This window comes from Myotis yumanensis, unplaced genomic scaffold (genome assembly GCF_028538775.1).
Source record: "Myotis yumanensis isolate MYYU_CA2020_CCGP unplaced genomic scaffold, mMyoYum1.0.hap1 SCAF_14, whole genome shotgun sequence".
In the NCBI taxonomy this organism is placed as follows: Eukaryota; Metazoa; Chordata; class Mammalia; order Chiroptera; family Vespertilionidae; genus Myotis; species Myotis yumanensis.
The window spans coordinates 50,612,372-50,635,246 of record NW_027223765.1 but is presented as its reverse complement, the minus strand read 5'-3'; the positions used below and the strand labels follow the sequence as shown (position 1 = coordinate 50,635,246).

At 46.1% G+C, this 22,875-nt stretch overlaps 1 protein-coding gene across 11 annotated transcripts in view; it reads right to left on the bottom strand.

Annotated features, from left to right (window-relative positions):
• The window catches only part of LOC138992274 (uncharacterized), a 288,887-nt gene that overhangs the window by 170,955 nt on the left and 95,057 nt on the right, over positions 1-22,875 (bottom strand). For 10 of the 11 annotated variants that reach the window (XR_011468079.1, XR_011468080.1, XR_011468083.1 and 7 more), the window contains one exon: positions 5,360-5,490. The exons of the other annotated variant lie outside the window; for it this stretch is intronic. Coding sequence is in view for 3 of the 10 variants with exons in the window: in XM_070390942.1 (XP_070247043.1) it covers positions 5,360-5,490 (131 nt within the window). In the remaining 7 variants the exon portion in view is untranslated. The remainder of the gene's footprint in view (positions 1-5,359; positions 5,491-22,875) is intronic. 11 annotated transcript variants of the gene reach the window in all.

Sequence of the window (22,875 nt, the reverse complement as noted above, 5' to 3'; positions counted from 1 at the left end):
CTGGGAGCTCTCTCTCTCTCTTCCTCTCTCTCAACCCCTGACCCCGCTAGGACTGATGCCAGCTAGATCCAGAGATCATATTTGTCCCATAATCGGGGAACATGAAGCATCGCCCCACTTTTTCCACTAGGTCTCTTGGCTGGCTGAAGGCCAACAGCTGTGTGTGTCACATTTCTGGAGGGGGCCCCTTCCAAACCCCACCATTACTGCCAGGACGGACACCGGAGTGCGAATTGACTATCAGAGAAAGAGAAATGAAACCAACTCCTGTTGTTTGGATTCTGTGTTCCATCTTTGCTTTCACTTCGCATGCAATTCCCCGTTACTCCATTGCAATCTTCGGGAAAACTTCCAGCTGCCTACTGAGTAGTCCACTTGGTTGCTAGCCAATATGGTACTGGAGACACTGGATTTTCATTTCGGGATTTTCATTTTCTTGATGTTGGCCGGGAAGGAGGAGAAAGATGGACTAGAAAACAAACATTACCTGGACGTGTGAGCCTGGTGCCCAGGTGCCCGGAAGCCTGTGCTCCGTTTCGTTGGGGGATGGGAGATTTATTGTCAGTCCTTCGGATGGGACTCTGGCTTCCTTTCCAGAGATGAAGTATTTTTGTCCTCATGTCTATTGTCCCTCACCAGGACCCAATTAGGAGAGATTGCCTCAACAGAGGAGGCTGATTAAATTCACAGATTTATTTCAAAACCACTTGGGGAATTGTGGAAAATGAGTTTCACTGCTGAGCTTCCTTGCTTAAAGAAAAAAACACACGCACGGAAAATCAAGCTGCGATCCTGCACCTTGTATGATCCACCTCCCGCAGATCATAAAACATCCATTCTCTGCGTGCAGGCTCTCCTCTCCAGAGGCAAGAGGCGGCTGCCAGGCTCCTCCTGCCTCCCGGGCAGGCCCTGGCTCTGTGTGCACTAGTCGCAGGGGAAACCCTGACCCAGGAGCGGGCGGTGTAGACAGAGGCCTACTTTCTAGGTCAGTGATGGCGAACCTATGACATGCGTGTCAGAGGTGACTCGCGAACTCATTTTTTTGGTTGATTTTTCTTTGTTAAATGGCATTTAAATATATAAAATAAATATCAAAAAATATAAGTCTTTATTTTACTGTGGTTGCAAATATCAAAAAATTTCTATATGTGACACGGCACCAGAGTTAAGTTAGGGTTTTTCAAAATGCTGACACGCCGAGCTCAAAAGGTTTGCCATCAGTGGTCTAGGTGAGGAGGGAGGGCCACCCTTTGCACAGCTTGCACCCAGTGTGAGTAGGCAGGCCTCGTTTGCACTGGGGTCCCAGAAAAGCAACTGTGAAGAGGTGTGATGGGCATGAAATCAGATTTTTCCATAGAAATGAGGATGGCACTGAGGATGCCTTCCTGATCCCAAAATCTGATGCCCCGAATGTTACAGAAATAACCACACGCATTGCTTTCAAACTTAACTTTCTAAACAGGGTGTTCAAGACGGACATCCCCCGTCCAGAGTCCTCAGTTTTATGTATTGAAGGTGGCATTTCTCAAATTGTTTTCTGCTGAACACTAAGCTCACGGGCGGCCCTGGAATACAAGGTTTGATGTGGCATAGTCGGGGCAGCACTGCCTGCTCCGGGCCCTGATCCTCAGTCCTATTGACATCTGAAAAGTCACCTCGAACTCTCAGAGAATGTCTACCGGAGCCAAGCCTTCCCAAGCGCTTTTATTTATTTACTTATTTTTATTGTTTAAAGTACAGTGGGGCCTTGACTTACCAGTGTCCCGACTAACGAGTTTTTTGAGATACCAGCTGTCTCTCGGCCGATTTTTTGCATTGAGTTGATAGAGTAATTTGAGTTAACGAGCTCCTTAAGGAGCTCGGTCTCCGAACGAATTAAACTCGTAAGTCAAGGCCCCACTGTATTACATATGACTCCCTTTTCCTTGATTCGCTTTACATTTTTTATCTCATCAAGTCTTCAAACAATAATCTCTGAGGTGAATACTAATTTATCCCAGTTCACAGCTGAGGAAAGTGAGGCTTGGAGTAGGCCAATGCATTGTCCTCCATTTAAAGGTGAAAGGGCGAAAGGTGGGGCCAGGGCTCAGACCCACATTCTCACTCACAGTCTATGCTCTTCCAGCGGTTCTTAACCTGTGGGTCTCGGACAATGAAAATACCTCCTGCATACCAGATATTTACATTACGATTCATAACAGTAGCAAAATTACAGTTATGAAGTAGCAACGAAAATAATTTATGGTTGGGGGTCACCACAACATGAGGAACTGTATTAAGGGGTCGTGGCATTAGGAAGGTTGAGAACCACTCAGCTCAAGCACTTTCCCTGCTCATAGACTCCTCACAGCACTGTTTCTGTGTCTCCTTCTTATGCTTTTTTGCACAATAGTGTGCACTCCTAGCTGAGACAATTGGTCACCTTTGTGGGTGTGTTTAGTTTTTATTCTTGTCATCACAGGGAGCCAGCTCGGTATCATTTCAGGAGCTCTCTTCCCCTGCAATGGACTTTCCCAGGCCTCCTTGGGCCTTTGTAGAACTGCTTGGAGCACGGTTTAGCGGGTTTTCATCTGTATCCTTGACAGCTTATGGATAAACAAAGATGTAAGGGAGACAGGATGTGTCTGCGTTTATTTACCCTGCCTCTGGCAAGGAGTTTGCCTCTGCGAAATGATGGAAGTGAGTAAAAAGTAAAAGCAAGATGAAAAATGATGCCCACGGGACACTTAGCTCTGGGGACTGAGATTTCTTGCTCCATTGGATCTCAACAACTGTTAGTTGATAAGTTGTTTCAGCTGAGAGGAGTGGGAGGGGAGGGGGAAGAAGGAGAGACAGAATGAGAATGTCCCCTAGGAAATGGTTCATTAAACCTGGAAACCAGGCTGTCCTCCAATCACCTTACCAAGGCCAGGGTGAAGAACAGAGAGCCGGTCCACCCGGCCCTAGCAGAGCCAAACACTAGCCACTGAGGACCGCAGTGGAGGAAGATTGGCTATTTTATCCTGAATGGCGCCACCCAGGAGAACAGGAAGCCAATGTCAAAGCCTGACCCCTTGGCAGCCTGGAAGGTACAGGTCATATAAGGCAAAATCACAAGGCATCGTGGGTTAGGGATTCGGGTTGTGCTGGGAGCTGAGTCATCAGAGCTGAGGTGAGGGGGATGAATCTTCAGGTCTTGAGGACAGCTCTGAGGTCTGTTCCCTTGTCCCTCTGTCTGTTTCACGGGGAAGCAGCCAGGGGGTCATTCCACCTCAGGGCTCAGGAGCTGAAACCTGGCCCAGGTCAGGATGTTACCTTTATCCTGCCGGAGGCCCATGCCCATGACCATTAGTCGGTCCCAGATCCTGTCTTCCGCTGCCTCAGGGGTTGTTGATTATCTGGAGAAAGGCTAGGTCTCTGAGGGGTATAGACAGAGAGAGGTGATTTCTAGAGCTAGGATTTAAAGCTAAATTAAATCGAAGTCAGAAGGACCCTCAGTGTCAGTGGCGCTTGCTCAGGAAATGGACTTTCTGAGGGTGGAGAGAGGAGAATGTGAGGCAGAGATAAAAGGTACTAGAAGTGGTGTCCTTGGTTCCATAAGATTGCACAGGGCGCCAATCGCTGCCATCAGGCTTGACCCCAATTAAGTCGCTTCCTGGACTGTGGCTCCGAAAGCACACACATGATAGGATTTGCCCTTCCTCTGCCCCCTTGGTCAGTCAGGAATAATTTAATGAGCATCTACACTGTATTCAGCATTTCCTCTATACACAAAGGCCAGTTGCCTGGTGTGGGGAGGATGACGCTTGAGGAAGTTTTTTGTTGAAACTGTGCTTAAAGGTCTCCATGGCTTATCTCCTTCCCTATCTTTACAAGTCTTACAAGGAAGAGCCTACTATTAGTCGTGTTTTACTGAAGAGCAAATGGAGGCCAAGAGAGGAGAAATTACTTATAAAAAGACACACAGGTAGTCAGGGGCAGAGTCGGGACGCTAACTCACTCCCTGGAATTCTAAAGCCTGTACCTGCGTGACTGTCAAATACCAGCTAAGTGAGTGGGAGCGCCTCTTCGTGTGGCCCAAGTGGACTCTGTTCAGGAAATGTAAATAAAGAAAAAAAAATGTTTGCTTCATGTATTAAAAACAAATGATATTACTAACCAAGTAAGTGGGACCTCAGGAAAAAAAAATTAGGAAATCATTTATTTTAGGGAAAACACAAAGTCTATGGATACAAATTATTCTGGATAAAATGCTAAGAACACCAATGTTGCCTCTGCCTGAACAGACCTTCTCTAGTGTGGCTTCGATGGAGATGCTGGAGTTTACTCTTTATTTCTGCAGCCTCACAGAAAGTACCTGAAGCTGGTCTGCATTTGCTTCTTTCAAACAGCATCCCAGTGAGCTCACCTTCAAAACATAGGAGATGGCTAGCGTCTCTCACCATCATGAAGATGCCAGTGAAGGGGAAGTGAGAGGTACGTTAATGCCATTGCTTTCATTCACTGAAAGCTTTACATGCTAAGCAGAAGCTATTCAGTAAGAAACAGAAATGAGCTATCAAGCCATGAAAGGACATGGAGGAACCTCCGATGCGTATTGCCAAGTGAAAGACATTAATCTGGAAAGACTACACACGGTAGGAGTCCCATGACTTGACATTCTGGAAAAAGCAAACCTGGGGACACAGGAAACCATGGGACCTGGGAGTGCAGGGCAGCGAACCTACCCCGTGTGAGACTGAGACGGTGAACTCATGTCATTGTACATCTGTCAAAATCCAAAGAGTGCGCAATGGAAAGAGTAAGCCCTCATGTAAACTATGAACTTTAGTTAATAATGTATTACTATTGGCCCGTCAATTGCACACGGATGTAAGATATGAATAACAGGGAACCGTGGGGCAGGGAGCAGGCTGAGGGAGGAGATGGGAGCTGTACACTCCACTCAATTTCTCTGTCAATAGTAAAACTGCTCCAAAAAAAGTATTTTTTTTTAAAGCAGATGAGAATCACGCTGTTTTTCAGCATCATGGCATCTCTTTAGATGATAGGCCTCTCAATGCATAAGACCAACCAACTCTGCCCAGGCTGTGATGACCGAGGTCAGAGGAAGGGTCAGGTTAAATGTCTTGCTGGGCTGGGAAGACAAAGCAGACTTTGTGTCACAATAGAACTCATCCCCTGGAACAGGGAGATGGCAGGAGATAAAACAATACTCTTTATCACCAGCAGATTAACCAGCAAGGACTCGATCTTTCCATTTATCTTATAGGCTCCCAAGGACAATGGGCCTTCTGTCCTTACACCTGGTGAAGGGAACGGCGCCCTCGGCAGAGCGCTGGTGGGGTTTACGTGAGGCCATGCAGTTCAGATTTCATACCTGCGTTTCTGACGGTGCATCCCGTTTCATAATCTGCCTGCCAGCCACGGGACTTGGAAGCAGAGTCATCAGCTTTCAAAGGGCAAGAAGCAGATCGGCGGCTTGTTTGAGAATGCTGGATGTAGAAATCCCTGATGGAGAGCAAGATAACAAAGTTGTGGCATGTTTCTCCTCTCAGTCAGACACTGGCCAGGAGTCCAGGAGGGCCTGCTCCTTCCTTGTGCTCAGCTCCTCGCTCAACACCAGGCTCAGAGTAAGTCAACAGAGACCAGGCCTGCTGGACCAGTGAACCTCGAAGACAGAGCACATCAAAATGATTCATCAAGATTAACACCTTGTTTTTCCTGCTTCACTAACGTTTCCAGATAAAGCTCTGTGGGCACATGTGTGTTGATGGTTTTGTTTATTCTAAATCCTTCTTTGGAATGGGACCAGCTGGATTTGACTGACTTCACTTGGGAACAAAACCCCAAATTTCGTTGGAGCAACCAACCTTCCACCTATTGTTAATGTGTGAAGTTTGAATTTAATACTTCCTTTTGGCTCAAGAGGATGGTCTGTGGCCTGGGCCCAGCCAGTCAGAGCTCTGTGTCCCTTGGCCTCAGTGGAATTCAAAGAAGGACACATTCCTCAGGCTGGGCCATGAGACCTGGGATTTTGCAGGCATGATTTGAAGTAGAAGTGTTCATCTGCTGGGGTTGAGAAATTGATAAAATGAAAGCCTACTTGCTAGTGGATTTCTTGACCACCACTTGGGGAAAATAACCCTGAAAATAAATCCAAAAGAGAGTAGAAATGGGTTGAAAGCTGGGGAGAGAGCAAATCCTCATGAAAATATTTAAGCAACTTGAACTAGCAACACCTGAAATCAACACATTTCCTGGAGCTTTCAATGAAATGGGCCACTAAATTCCCAAGATTTCTACCACTGTATAACCAATTGTAATTTACCCATGTACTCATTTTCCCCCTCACACTGAAATTTTGTGTGTTAAGAACCAAAACGGCGCCTGGAATTATGGCTTTATAATTGTAAAAATGACCGAAAGAAGCTCAAATGTCATTTAGCCTGATGGGGAAACTGAGGTTGAGGGAGATGACATGGTGAGTCACAGGAGCGGCCCTGAAAGCCAGCTCTGCCACACCAGCTCCTTTGCAGCACACACTGCCTTTGTGCTCATTAACAGAAGGCACTGCCTTCCCAGAGGCACCTCTGTTAAACTTCCCAAATGCTTCCAGCTCTAGCCATTTTCCTCAGTGGTGAGAGGGTCAGCCCGCCCACCAGAGGTTTGCGGTTCAATTTCCGCAAAGGCATGTACCTGGTACCTCACTTGCAGGCTTGATCCCCAGCCCCTGGGTGGGAGTAGGGGAGGCGGGTGTGCATGCAGGAGGCAACCAATCGATGTGTCTCTCTCACATTGATGTCTCTCTCTCTCTCTCCCCCACTCCACTCTCTCTAAACAGAGAGAGAGAGAGAGAGAGAGAGAGAGAGGAGAGAGAGAGAGAGAAAATTAATGGGAAAAATATCCTCAGGTGAGGATTAAAAATAAAAGAATATGTCCAGACCAGTTAGCAAATTGTACCATCCTGAGACTAGCCCCATCTCCCCTCAGGACTCTTGGACCTCTCCACAATTTAATTCAGAAATTAAAGGGGTAATGTCTGTCCCTGTGGCCAGCTTCCATTCTAATTAGTCACACACACACACACACACACACACACACACACCCCTCCTCAGAGCGCTTCTTTAACACAAAGCCAGCACAAACTGTTTCCCTCCAGATAATGGCAGCTTCATGGGTGAATTGCAGGCCATATCTCAGTCATTTGGGATAAAATTGTTATCTCAAATATAAGAGGTAGATGAAAGCTAGTTATGCCAACTGTGCCCAAGACAACATGGGGCCAGAGAGGAGAAAGTTCAGCGCTGGCATTGGGACCTCTGAGGAACCTTTCATCCCCTTCGCGTGTGGTTTAAGACACCCTCCCCATAGAGACGGACGTGCAGGCACCTGAATTGTCAGTCAGGGGCAAGGAGGGTCTGCCTCCCCCTTCCTTCTGTGTTGTGTGTCGTTTTTTATTAAAGCATGAAGTTTTTTATTTTCTTTCTTTTTTTTTTAAGCCTCACCTGAGGATATTTTTATTGACTTTAGAGAGAGGAAGGGAGAGAGAAAGAGAACAAGAGAAAAATATCAATGTGAGAGAGATCGATTGGTTGCCTCCTGTACGTGGCCCAACTAGGACCAAACCCTCAACCTAGGTTATGTGCCTGGAGCTGGAATGGAACCCATGACCTTTCAGTGGACGGGATGATGCTCCAACCAACTGACCATACTCTCAGGGCCCTTGTTTTTTGGGTGGAATAGCAGAGCCTCTCTTCAAGTATTGGGAGTCCTACCAACAACAAAGGAAATAGAAGGAAAGCAAAGCTGTGAAATGAGAGACATCGGGCCCAGGCTCCTTCTGAAGTCAATGGGAGGTGATTTGCTCTCCTGACCCCTTAGTAATGGAGCTGGAGACACTGCTGATGGACGGAAAGCTCTGCTGCCTCAATCCCCAGCGTGAGCCACCTGTGCACAGCTAGCCAGTCTGCACACCATCTAGGTCCCAATGGTCTGCCTTCATGAGATGATGAAAACAGAGGACGGACTCAAGCCATTGGAACATCTGCTTCCCTTCACGCCTTACCGGGATTTGTGGATCACCAAATAATTTAAACATATGAATTTATAAGCATATTCATATTCTACCCACCAATGTTCTTTTAGGGTCCAGACATCTATTGAGTGGTAGCCACAATTTTCTTGTGTGATGTTTGAAGCAAGAGATATACAGTGGTTGAAAGCATACTTTTAAAAAAGCCAGAAAACTCCCCACCTACCTCCCCTCCACCTAGTTATCTCCTTCTCCTTCTCTGGGTGTTGGCTTACAGGTCATTCTCTGTTCCATTCTCCTCCCCAACTAATTTAGTGTCTCCACAGAACCTTCTCTTTCCTTTTGGTAGCTTTTATTATATCTGTAATACTTGTCTTAATGCCTTCCTTCCCCCCTAGACCCAGAAGACCCCCAAGGATTGAGACTGCATTACTCTCCCATATCCCCAGCACCTGAAAGAGCGTTTTGTTTACTATGACTGGTATTTACTGGGTCATGAAGGAGCACTGAAGGATGCTGACACCAAGTCCTAGCTGCTTGTGGAGTGGGCCCTCAACCATCCTTCAGCACGTGGGAAAGGCTTTTATAGAGACAAGAGTCATCCAGGCATACAAGTCCTCAGCTTCACTAGTTCCCCAAACACTTTCCGGTTGTCTTCTCTTGCTGTTTCTTTAAGTCCATTATCTCCTACCCCACGACTTAAGCCAACCTCCATTCCATGCCATTTAACTGGTACATAACTGAGTTTTTCTCAAATTGGGGTCCACACACCAGTGGGGGTTGGGTGGCCTTTGATTAGGGTTCTGTGAATTCGCTCTGAGATTTATAAAGAGATGAAAGCACATACTGAATCATGCACATGAATCTTTTAAAATTGAATAAAGCTGCATGATTTCAATACCTGGAGGTTTTTTAATATACTGCAAATTCTCTCACACTCCTCCCTTTAAAACATGGAGTCTAAGTTCCCTTTCCTTGAACCCAGGCGGGACTTTGTGACTAATGAACAGAGTGAGGCAAAGGGACCTTGCATGACTTCCGGGGCTAGGCTAGGAAAGGAGATTGGACTCCCCCCGCGCTCTCTGGCACATGCACTAGGAGCATCCTGGAGAAATCTGGTTCTCCTGAAGCTGCCGCTGCACAGACCAAATGGAAAGACTGCATAGAAGTTGCTAGAGGAGCCACAACTGTCCAAGTCTCTTTAGCCCAGCTCTGAGGCCTGGGAGTGGTAAAGACTTAAAGATGACCCCAGCCTCAGCCACCATCTGACGACAACCGCATGAAAGACTCCAAGCCAGAACTACCCAGCTGAGCCTCTCCCGGGTTCTGACCCTAAGAAACCATGAGAAAGAAAGATTGTTGGTGTCTTACGCCACTGAGTTTTGTGGCATTTGTTACAAAGCAAAAGATCACTATCGCGGTGTGCTTGCTTGCAGTTGGGTTTATGATTGCATTGGAATCTTTGTGCCGTCAGTACCCTACTCATGTTGCAAGCAGTTACTGGATCTCAGCCAAACAATTCCAGCAATTACATTTAACAAATGCATTCAAGTTTAATTTTATTGGCTTTGTTTTGCTTTTATTTTTTTCTCGGATTCTATTTAACTTTGCCATTGCTTATGTAAGTTTTATATGTATCCTTTAAGTAACATTATAATAAAATAATTTAAGTCAACACCAGAGGACCACGCTTCTTTTTTCTTTAAAAGGAATCTTAAATTTGAGAATCAATGAACGAGGATCTTCATATCTACACTAATAAAAGAGAAACATGGTAATTGGCGTACGACCGCTACCCTTCCCATTGGCTAATCAGCGTATCCTTATGCAAATTAACTGTCAGCCAAGATGGCGGCCGGCAGCCATGCACTGCAGCGAGCAGGGAGGCTTGCTTCCTCCAGGAACTACAGATTCCAACGTTCCCCGCCTGACTTTCCGGCCTCTCAACTGCAACTCTAAGCAACTATTACTATGTTGCAAATAAGAAGCTAAACAAAACGGCTTTCAGTCAGCCCCGGACCGCAACATTGTATCCATGTTTTCAGCAGCGAGGCCTCAGAGCTAAAGCTGGCCCAGAATAAAAAAAAAAAAAAGAAAACAAGGAGCAGTTGGGAGCTTTTAGTCAACTGCCAGCCAGAAAACAGCCCTCAGCCCCTCAGCCAGCCTGGCCAGGCACCCCAGTGGGGACCCCCACCCTGATCCAGGACACCCTTCAGGGCAAACCAGCCGGCCCCTACCCGTGCACCAGGCCTCTATTCTATATAGTAAAAGGGTAATATGCCTCCCGGCACCAGGATCAGCGTGACAGGGGGCAGCGCCCAAACCCCTTGATCAGCCCTGCTCTGTGCCTGATAAGGGGGAGCTCCCCAATCCCCCGATTGCCCTGCGGCTCTGTGTGTGACAGGGTGCGGCGCACCAACCCCCTGATCGGCCCTGCTCTGTGTTTGACAGGGTGCAGCGCACCAACCCCCTGATCGGCCCTGCTCTGTGTGTGACAGGGTGCAGCGCCCCAACACCGCCCCCCCCCCATGGGCCCTGCTCTGTGCCTGATAGGGAGGAGCTCCCCAATCCCCTGATTGCCCTGCGGCTCTGTGTGTGACAGGGTGCGGCGCACCAACCCCCTGATCGGCCCTGCTCTGTGTGTGACAAGGTGCGGTGCCCCAACCCCCTGCCCCCACGGGCCCTGCTCTGTGTGTGACGGGGTAGAGCCATAACCTCTCCATCGGCCCTGCCCTGAGTGTGACAGGGTGCAGCGCCCCAACCCCCTGATCTTCCCTGCTCTGTGTGTGACAGGAGGCGGTGCCCCAGCTCCCCTATCGGCCCTACTCTGTGAGTGACAGGGGGGAGCTCCTCAACCCCCTGATGGGCCCTGCTCTGTGAGTGACAGGGGGCAGCGCCCCAACCCCCCTGATGGGCCCTGCTCTGTGAGTGACAGGGAGCAGCGCCCCAACCCCCTGATTGGCCCTGCTCTGTGAGTGACAGGGGGCAGCACCCCAACCCCCTGATCGGCCCTGCTCGGTGCATGACAGGGGGTGGCGCCGCAACCTCCCCATCGACCCTGCCTTGAGTGTAACAGGGGGCGGTGCCCCAACCTCCCAATCAGTCTACCCTGAAAGTGACTGAGGGTGGCATTGCAACCTCCTGATCCGCCCTGCTCTGTGCATGACGGGGTGGTGCCCCAACTCCCCAATCGGCCCTGCTCTGAGCCTGACCAGGGGCTGCACTTAGGGATTGGGCCTGCCCTCTGCCACCCGGGAGCAGGCCTAAGCCAGCAGGTCGTTACCTCCCGAGGGGTCCCAGACTGTGAGAGGGCACAGGCCGGGCTAGGGGACCCCCCCCTCCGCCCCCAGTGCACAAATTTTTGTGCACCGGGCCTCTAGTGTATCTATAACACACTATCCTCTCATTAACTGTTGTTAAATGAAGTGATGCCTACTACTATTCACGCTAGGGCCGTGGTCGGCAAACCGCGGCTCGCGAGCCACATGCGGCTCTTTGGCCCCTTGAGTGTGGCTCTTCCACAAAATACCACGTGCGGGCGCGCACATACAGTGCGATTGAAACTTCGTGGCCCATGCGCAGAAGTCGGTATTTTGTGGAAGAGGCACACTCAAGGGGCCAAAGAGCCACATGTGGCTCGTGAGCCGCGGTTTGCTGAGCCGCAATTTGCTGACCACTGCCCTAGGGCATTCTTCATAATTGTTCAGAGATGTAACAGTTCAATTGTAAGGTTAGTGTACCTGCCTGTAAGTCTCCTAGTTTCAGCCTTCTGTTGGAAACCCCAGTTGATGACATGATGATTTTGGTCCTTAGTATACATGGCCTGACGTTTTTGAGCCGAATCCACTTATTCCTCCTATTTTCCATTTTCAGCTAGAAGATGGCCACTTAACTGACATTTTAAATCAGATCATTATAAATATACTTGTCAATTATGATGACTACCCATTCATTCATTTTTATATCATGCTTAAACAAAAACATAAAAGCTTAATTTGTAACTTATGCAAATATTTATAAATGTATATTTTTATTTTATGTGGATAGTTGATAGATATAACACATAGCTTTCTATTATATGATGTGACAAGTCTGAAAATAGTTTGATTTTTTTAAAAAAAATTATAGATTATTATCATAATAACAATAATATCAATCATTTATTACCATCTTGAAGTACTTGCACAGTATGATGTTAAATATTTCACCTATATTATTTCATTTGCCTAATAATGATTTAGGTAAAATTGTCATTTTACAGAGGCTCAGTGGGAAGGTCATTTTCCTGAAGATAATATAACCGGAAATGGAGGAGCTAAAACTTGAACCCAGGTAGGTCTGCTTTTATTAACTCAGTTTTCTAACCTCTCTAAATTCTCCTGACTATCCATATATTCTTATTTACTATATTGCAGTAAAGCTAACTTATCATCAGTTATAAAATGTTCTATTATTTGCATGGCAATATGAAAAAGACAGACAACAAAACTATGACACAGCTCTTTATCACTAGAATTTTTGTTTTATATTGACCTGAAAGTGTTCTATTCAATAAATAGACCTAGTTTGACATATACTTGAACATTACTGTTGTGTATATGTATAAAATGGTAAGTGTAAACAGCATAAATGGAAAGAAGTATTTCTAGAACTTCCCATTTAGACTCTGGTTCCTCTGAATGGTTTTATAGATAAGGATCCCTGTGTCTGTTTTTTCACAATGTCATCCTCCACATCAGAGAACACTGGCGATGTAGCATTTCTTAAAAGAATGCTCTATTATCGGGTCTGGGCTTTTCTTTTAAGCTGCCACTATCCTTTTCACAAGTTTTGATATGTTGTGCCATCACTGCCTCTCATTTAAATATTTCAAAATGCACATCTTACAGTCAATGGAATATATTATTATGTTTCTGTAGACCTTGATAAAAAATCAACCACCCACAAATTTAAGGAGTATCTTACAACGGTTTAGCTATACTAAGTATCCAATTCTAATATAACTATAGCCTGCTAGAAATCATAGTACATTCATGTTATTTTATTCATATTATCTCTATTTGTGAATGCTTATGATATATCAGGTATTGGTCTGGATTGAACCCAGACACTTCAGTCCATGTGTTCACTCATTAAACCCATTAAACCCAAGAAAGAGGCACATTGTTCCACTGATTAATGAAGAAGCTAAAATTTAGAGAGTTTAAATAATTTGGTCAAAGTCACTGTGTGTGTGTGTGTGTGTGTGTGTGTGTGTGTTAATCCTCACCTAAGGATATTTATTTTTTCCATTGATTTTTAGAGAGAATGGAAGGGAGGGGAAGAGACAGAAAGTAGCATCAATGTGAGAGAGACACATCAATTGGTTGCCTCTTGCACATGCCCTGACCGGGACCAGGGATCAAGCCTGCAACCAAGGTGCATGCCCTTGAACAGAATCGAACTGGGGACCCTTTGGTCCATTAGCCAATGCTCTAACCATTTAGCAAACTGGCTAGGGCTCACATTGCTTCTTAAGTAGCAAAATCAGGATTTGATTTCATTCTCCCTGACACCAAATTCCATTCTGCCACCTATTTTGCAGTATTACCATCTACATAAAACATTGGCTGTATACGAATTGGTAACTAAAATATATATTTTTTACATTTGATTCAATAAGAGTTTGGATTTTTTTTAATTTATTTTTTTAATTACAGTTGACATACACTATTATATTATTTCAGATGAACAACATAGTGATTACACATTTATATACTTATGAAGTTATCACCCTGATAAGTCTAGTACTGTCTGACACCAAAATTGTAACTAATATTAAGGTGCTATTATAAACTATGTAAAGTGTTTCTATTTCCCTTAGGATTCCTTCTTCCTGCACATGAACATGGATCTTCATTAACTCCCTCCCCAAGGCAAAATATTAACAACAACCCTTCAGGGTCTGATCTGGTTGTAACAAGCCAACATTTCCTGCAGCCGGTAAATTCAACACTCCCATGGCCACCTCGCTTTATAGGTTTCTGGAAGAATTAGCTATAAAAATGACCACAGTACTGACCATGTCACAGGACATAGGTCTATGCATTCCTAGTTTACTGCTGATCAGAAAAGTTCATCTTGGCACTGTAGGAAATTAATGTTGCTTCCTTCATGTGGTTGTGGCCCACTGTATGCAAGGAAGGAATATACAATTGTTTCATGTTGTACCTGACACAAAAGATTTTACTATCTAGTTATTGTCCAATAGATCCATTAGGCAATTATCTTTTAAAACAAAGGAAAATAATCTCAGAGGAACTGGGACCTCAATTTATAATCTAAAGATTAATGGCACTAAACTTTATGCCATGCAAATAACTAATCCAGGAATTACAAAATGAAGTGAACTAGTTTGTGTAATGTTAGCTCATGGATTTCAGAAACCTTCACTTAAAGATCTTTACTGTGGTACCTGTGACAGTGTCTTTACCAACTCAGTCCCAGTGTTTGCAAACAAGATCTCTGTCGTTTCTAGTGCTTGTGAGCCATACCTTTTTAGAGAAATGTAGGACTCATCAGACAGTGAACCAATGCCAGGCCAAATGGCATGCATATACCAGATCCCTACATTCTTCTTTCATGTTCTTGTCTCGGCATCTGGCATCACCATTTCCCAGCTACCCAGAGTGGACATGATTCTTGACTGGCCCCTTTTATTTGGTCCCCATATCCAATCACTCTTTGAGTCCACTTCCCTACCTCTTTAATAACTCTCTAACCTGCTTGTTTCTCTCCACCCTAACCGCCATTCCTTCCAGTCACCACCATGGCCCACCTATACAGCCTCCACCTAATCTAATTGATCTTTTCTGCCTCCTGCTCTTTATGAAGCAAAAAGTCTAATCATGTCACTCCCTGGCTTAAACTATTGGATGGCTTCCTGTGGCTCTTGAGATAAGGCCCAAGTCCATTGTACAGCTTGCAAAACCAATAAGAAACAATTTAAAAAGTAGCATGGTTGGTGTTGCTCAGTGGTTGAGCACCCACTCATGAACCAAGAGGTCCCCAGTTCAATTCCCAGTCAGGGCACATGCCCGGAGTTGTGGGCTCGATCCCTGGTAGGAGACATGCAGGAGGCAGCCAATTGATGGCTCTCTCTCATCGATGTGTCTATCTCTCTATCCCTCTCCCTTCCTCTCTTTCTCAAATTAATCGAAAAACATATTAAAAAATCACTCAGTGATTATTAAAAAAAAAAAAATAAGTAATGGCATACCATTGGTCCTATCCTTTATATTGGTCCTATTTGGGAATATATAAATCAATAAAAAATAGACAACAGAAAATAGATAAAAGTGTTGAACTGTTACTTTATAAAACACAATATTAGACAGCTGATAAACTTTTATAAAAGTGCTCACATTTATTAATCATCAAGTGAGTGGAAATGAAAAGCCAGTGGATACACAGCCTACAGAATGGTTACTCTCAGGCATTGCTGTGGGAGTGTGAATTGTATTACCACTTAGGATGACTGTTTAACAGTATCTATGACAATTAAACTTACATACATCATTTTTAAAACATCGATTTGTTGTTCCACTTATTTATACATCCATTGCTTGATTCTTGTATTTGCCCTGACCGAGGATTGAACTCACAACTTGGAGTGACTAGACAACCCTCCAACCAACTGAGCTACCAGCCAGGGCCTACGTCTATCCCAACACAAGTATATGCTTCAAATCCCAAAGAAATTTATATAAACATGGCATTATACAAATATAGAAATAACTCAATGTTGAAGTAAAAAGTTATAAATTAGGTATATACATACATTAAAACACTATATAAAAATAAACAGTAATGAATTACTGCTACTCAAAACAGAAATTATCTGTGGTATCATTTCATAGTAACACTGTTTGCAATAGATAAAATCTAAAGATAATCTCATAAATATAAAAATGAATACATTGTACAGTGGTCACATAATATAAGTCCAAAAATAAATGAACTAGTATTTTATGCACAAAATTATTAAGTAAAAAAAAAAAAGGCTTAGAAGAATATCAGATAGTGTAATAGTAAACTAACTAATATATTGTTTGCAGATAGATTAGATAGATGATATAGACATAGATATATAGACATATGGACATATAGATATATATCTATATAGACACATAGATATGTAGATAGGTATCTACACTAATAAAAGAGAAACATGGTAATTGGCGTACGACCGCTACCCTTCTCATTGGCTAATCAGCATATCCTTATGCAAATTAACTGTCAGCCAAGATGGTGGCCGGCAGCCAGGCACTGAAGCGAGCAGGGAGGTTTGCTTCCTCCAGGAACTGCAGACTCCAACGTTCCCCGCCTCACTTGCCGGCCTCTCAACTGCAACTCTAAGCAACTATTACTATGTTGCAAATAAGAAGCTAAACAAAACCAGCTTTCAGTCAGCCCCGGACCGCAACATTGTATCGATGTTTTCAGCAGCGAGGCCTCAGAGCTAAAGCTGGCCCAGAATAAAAAAAAAAAAAAGAAAACAAGGAGCGGTTGGGAGCTTTTAGTCAACTGCCAGCGGGAAAACAGCCCTCAGCCCCTCAGCCAGCCTGGCCAGGCACCCCAGTGGGGACCCCCACCCTGATCCAGGACACCCTTCAGGGCAAACCAGCCGGCCCCCACCCATGCACCAGGCCTCTATCCTATATAGTAAAAGGGTAATATGCCTCCCGGCACCGGGATCAGTGGATCAGCGAGGCTCCCGGCACTGGGATCAGCGTGACAGGGGGCAGCGCCCAAACCTCCTGATCAGCCCTGCTCTGTGCCTGATAGGGGGGAGCTCCCCAATCCCCTGATTGCCCTGTGGCTCTGTGTGTGACAGGGTGCAGCACACCAACCCCCTGATCGGCCCTGCTCTTTGTGTGACAGGGTGCGGCGCCCCAACTCCCCGCCCCCACGGGCCCTGCTCTGTGTGGGACAGGGTAGAACCATAACCTCTCCATCGGCCCTGCCCTGAGTGTGACAGTGGTGGCGCCCCAACCCCCTGATCGGCCCTGCTCTGTGGGTAATAGAGGGTGGCGCCCCAATCCCCCTCCACGGGCCTTGCTCTGTGTGTGACAGGGTAGAGCCATAACCTCCCCATTGGCCCTGCCCTGAGTGTGACAGGGTGCAGCGCCCCAACCCCTTGATCTGCCCTGCTCTGTTTGTGACAGGGGGCGGTGTCCCAACTCCCCTATCTGCCCTACTCTGTGAGTGACAGCAGGGAGCTCCTCAACCCCCTGATGGGCCCTGCTCTGTGAGTGACAGGGGGCAGCGCCCCAACCCCCTGATCGGCCCTGCTCTGTGCGTGACAGGGGGTGGCGCCCCAACCCCCTGATCGGCCCTGCTCTGTGAGTGACAGGGGGCAGCGCCCCAACCCCCTGATCGGCCCTGCTCTGTGAGTGACAGGGGGCAGCGCCCCAACCCCCTGATCAGCCCTGCTCTGTGCGTGACAGGGGGTGGCGCCGCAACCTCCCCATTGACCCTGCCTTGAGTGTAACAGGGGGCGGTGCCCCAACCCCCCAATCAGTCTATCCTGAGTGTGACTGAGGGTGGCATTGCAACCTCCTGATCCGCCCTGCTCTGTGCATGACGGGGTGGCGCCCCAACTCCCCAATCGGCCCTGCTCTGAGCCTGACCAGGGGCTGCACCTAGGGATTGGGCCTGCCCTCTGCCACCCGGGAGCAGGCCTAAGCCAGCAGGTCGTTATCTCCCGAGGGGTCCCAGACTGTGAGAGAGCACAGGCTGGGCTGGGGGACCCCCCGCCTCCGAGTGCACAAATTTTTGTGCACTGGGCCTCTAGTACAGATATAAACTATGAGAGGTAGAAAGGGAATGATGATCCCCAAATTAAAAATAATCCCCCTTATCCATAAGGCAAATGTCCCAACACCCCCAATGGAACCATGAATTGTACCAAACCCTATATATACTGTTTTCCCCCCATAAATACATACCTTTTCACTTAAAGGAAGCAATTCATGGCTTCTCCCTGCATATCTGAATCACCAGCATCATTGCTCTTTCACTTTGGGGCCATTATTAAGTAAAGTGAGGCTCACTTGTACAAACCACTGTGACACTGTGACAGTTGATCTGATAACTGAGATGGCCACTAAGTGACTAACTGGCAGGGAGCGTGTACAGTGTGGACGCTGGACAAAGAGCTGATTCGCGTCCCAGGGAAATGAAGTAGGACAGTTGCAAGATTTCATCACGCTACTCAGACAGCATGTGATTTAAAGCTTATGAATTGCCTATTTCTGGAATTTTCCTTTTAATACTTTCGGTCCGTGGTTGACCGCAGGTAACTGAGACCATGTAAGCGAAATAGTGGATCAGGGGGCACTGCTGTACTTTCCTGGAAGCTCCATGAGTCAGGGCTTTTTGTCTCTTTTTAAAATCTTACAGTTTTGCAATACTTAGCACAATGCTAGACACATAGTCACTCAAACATTTTTTAATGAATCAATAAATGAGAGAGAATTTAGTAAAGTTGTTCCTTAAGCTGGATGATGGGTACACCCCTTGTGTCTTAACAGTTTTCTTTATATGCTAAACTTCTACCACAATCCACAAAGTAAGAAACTGGGTAATTTTACTCCCTGCCATGCTATCCAGAAGTCTACTTTAGTATTGTGGAATGTCATACGTATGTTATTTTAAGAACTTTTATTCACTAGTACACCTTACAGATATTATAAAGATAAGTTACCAACTTTAATAAGATATTCTGCAGTGAGTATACAATCTATAAAGAATTGGCATCAAACTATGTTAAAATGCCTATAAATCAATAAGCAAACCACAAATAAAATAAGAGAAATGTGGACAGAAAACAGGAAAAAGCGTTTCACAGAAGAGAAAACATATATGTACAATAGATGCATGAAAAAATATTATTAGTGATGAAGGAAACACAAATCAAGATCACATGAGATACCATTTTACTGATATTCAAACGGCCCAATGAAGAAGGCTGATAATACCAAATATTGGAAAGGATATGGACCCATAGGAATTCATATACATTACTGGAGGAGTATAAATTGGTGACACCTCATTGAATTCTACTTGGTGTCATCTCCAAGAGTTAAAGATTCACATACTCTGTGACCCAGAAGTTCTACTCCAGTGAAATGCTTGCTCATGCCCAACCAACACATGTACTTGAATGGTCAGAGACCACTGTGCACAAAGGTAAAAACCTGGAGACAACCCAAGTACCCATCAGTGGGTGAGTAGATGATTAAACTGAGGTATATTCATCAATGGAATATAATATAGCAGTCAAACCAAGTGAACTGGAATCATGTACAATAATATGGATGACTCTTAGCAACATGATAGTAAGTGAAAATAGTCCTGAAGTGTGATGTCCTTTTCATAAAGTTAAAAACAACCAACATAAAAAAATAGAATGAACAGCATGGTGACTCAAGTACTACATATTTGAAAGTTTCTAAGAGAGTAGATCTTAAAAGTTCTTATCACACACAAAAAAATTCATGTGGTGATAGATGTTAACTAGACTTTTATGGTGATCATTTCACAATATATATAAACTAGAGGCCCAGTGCACAAAATTCGTGCAGTGGGGGGTGGGGTCCCTCGCCTCAGCCCAGCTTGCACCCTCTCGCAGTCCAGGCTCTCACAGTCCAGGATCCCTCACTCCTTATCACCCACCTGCCGCAGAGGTGGGAGAGGCTCCTGCCACCTCTGCTGCTCTCGCCAGCCCTGAGCCCAGCTTCTGGCTGAGCATGGGTAGAGGGGTGGGAAGTGCAGCTCAACCAGAAGCCGGGCTCGCTGCTCCTTAGTGCTGGCCCTGTCCCCTGCCCACTGGTGGGCAGGGGGTTAGGGGGGCTGGGTGGGGGGCTGGGCCAGCCTGGGGAGGGGGCCATGGGAGATTGAGGCACCGCGGTCGTGCCCCATCCTGCCTCTGTGGAGGTGCCAGGACTGTGCCACCATCTTTGTCGATATGGCTGGCCTGGCGGCACAGGCTCACTGGCCCTGCCCCCTACCCACTGGTCATTCCAGAAGGTTGTTCCGGAAGGTCGTTCAGCTGTCTGGTCTATTTAGCATATTAGCTCTTTATTATATAGGAAGGATATTGAGTCATTCTGTTGTACATCTGGAACTAATATAAGGTTATATGTCAATTATATCTTGATGAAAAAGGAAATATAGTCTCTGTTTTTTTAAAGTAGATTTTCATTGATTTCAGAGAGGGGAAAGGAGGGGGAGAGAGAAATAGAAACATCAATGATGAGAGAGTATCATTCATCAGCTTCCTCTTACACACCCCACACTGTAGATTGAACCCACAACTAGGGCATGTGCCCTGACTGAAAATTGAACCATGACCTCTTGGTTCACAGGTTGATGCTCAACACTGAGCCATGCCAGCTGGGCTATACTCTGTTTTGATATGCAATTGTACATAATTAAAAAGAAAGGCAGAACTTATAAAATAATTCAATTATTAAATACCTCGCACAATGTTAATAAACTTTAGAAATAGAAAGGCAATTCAACTATTTAAACAGAAAGCAAGAGAATGATGATCATGGTGTACAGGGTCAAATGGAAGGAAGTAGAAAAACACAACCAGTGTAGGATATGGGTAAATGTTGGCTACTGTAAGATCTTAGCTTTTGTTTTGTGTGGTGAATTTGGGGATGGTTATCTACACTAATAAAAGAGAAACATGGTAATTGGCGTATGACTGCTACCCTTCCCATTGGCTAATCAGCATATCCTTATGCAAATTAACTGTCAGCCAAGATGGCGGCCGGCAGCCAGGCAGCTGGAAGCGAACATGAGGCTTGCTTGCTCCAGTGACTGCAGACTGCAACGTTCCCCGCCTGACTTGCCGGCCTCTGAGCTACAACTCTAAGAAACTATGTTGCAAAACAAAACCCCAGAAACCAGCTTTCAGCCAGCCGGGATCTCAGAGCTAGAGTTATACATTGTTTTGATTATAGCAGCAGAAGCCTCAGAGCTAGAGCCAGAGCTAAAGCTGGCCCAGAATAAAAACAAAGAAAGAAACAAAGAAAACAAGGAGTGGTTGGGAGCTTCAGTCAATTGCCAGCCTGAAAGCAGCCCTCAGCTCCTCACCCAGACTGGCCAGGCACCCCAGTGGGGACCCCCACCCTGATCCAGGACACCCTTCAGGGCAAAACAGCCAGCCCCCAGGCCTCTATCCTATATAGTAAAAGGGTAATATGCCTCCCAGCACTGGGATCAGCGGAGCAGCGAGGCTCCTGGCACCGGATCAACATGACAGGGGGCAGCGCCCAAACCCCCTGATCACCCTGAGGCTCTGTGTGTGACAGGGGGTGGGGCCACAACCTCCCTATCCTCCCTGCTCTGTTCGTGACAGGGGAAGGCGCCCCAACCCCCTGATCAGCCCTGCTCTGTGCCTAATAGGGGGGAGCTCCCCAACCCCCTGATCGCCCTGCGGCTCTGTGTGTGACAGGGTGCGGCATCCCAACCCCCTGATCGGCCCTGCTCTGTGTGTGACAGGGTGCGGTGCCCCAACCTCCCCCCTCCCCCACAGACCCTGCTCTGTGTGTGACAGGGTAGAGCCATAACCTCCCCATCAGCCCTGCCCTGGGTGTGACAGTGGCGGCGCCCCAACCCCCTGATCTGCCCTGCTCTGTGGGTGACAGGGGGCAGTGCCTTAACTCCCCTATCGGTCCTACTCTGTGAGTGACAGAGGGGAGCTCCTCAACCCCCTGATTGGCCCTGCTCTGTGCATGACAGGGGGCAGCGCCCAACCCCCTGATTGGCCCTGCTCTGTGCGTGAAAGGGGGTGGCACCGCTACCTCCCCATCGACCCTGCCTTGAGTGTGACAGGGGGCGGTGCCCCAACCCCCCAATCGGCCCCACCCTGAGCGTGACTGAGGGTGGCATCGCAACCTCCCAATCCGCCCTGCTCTGTGCATGACGGGGCGGCGCCCCAACTCCCCAATCAGCCCTGCTCTGAGCCCGACCAGGGGCTGCACCTAGGGATTGGGCCTGCCCTCCTCCACCTGGGAGCAGGCCTAAGCCAGCAGGTCATTATCTCCTGAGGGGTCCCAGACTGCGGGAGGGCACAGGCCGGCTGGGCTGGGGGACCCCCCCGCCCCGCCCAGTGCACAAATTTTTGTGCACCGGGCCTCTAGTTATGGTATAAAATAACTACCAAAACAAAGTAGTTCATGCAAGGGCCAATGACAACTGTGTCATGGAACAGGGATTATAGTTCATCTAATTCTGGGCATCCGAGGTTCATAACAAAGAAAACAAACACCACTTGTTATAAAGAGAAGATAAACATTAAAAAATGTAGAATGATTTTCTTTTTTTACAGAGAGGAAGGGATAAAGAAGCGAGAGAAAGAAACATCCATCTGTGACCATGGTTCATAGATCAATGCTCAACCACTGAGCAACACCAGCTGGGCTAGGAACCCTTTATATCACATAGATTTTTATTCATGTTATTCATATTTTAAATTTTCCTCTCTAGTTTACCTTTATATTATTTATTTATTTTGACATACCCATGTGTTATATTTAATATAGTCATATTCATCAGGCTTTTTGTTTTGTGCCTTTTATCTTATTTAAGAACTCCTTCCCTATCTCAGTGTCATAAAGATATTCTCCTATATTCTTTTCTAATCATTTTAAAGTTTCTCTTTAGCTTTTTTCTTTAAACCAAGTACAATCCATGTTTGTATGTGGAGTGAAATAGAAATTGAATTTCATTTTTTTCCTATATGGATGAGAAGTTATACCAGATCCACTTATTAAAATGTAGAGTTGACTATACTAGAAAAAGCA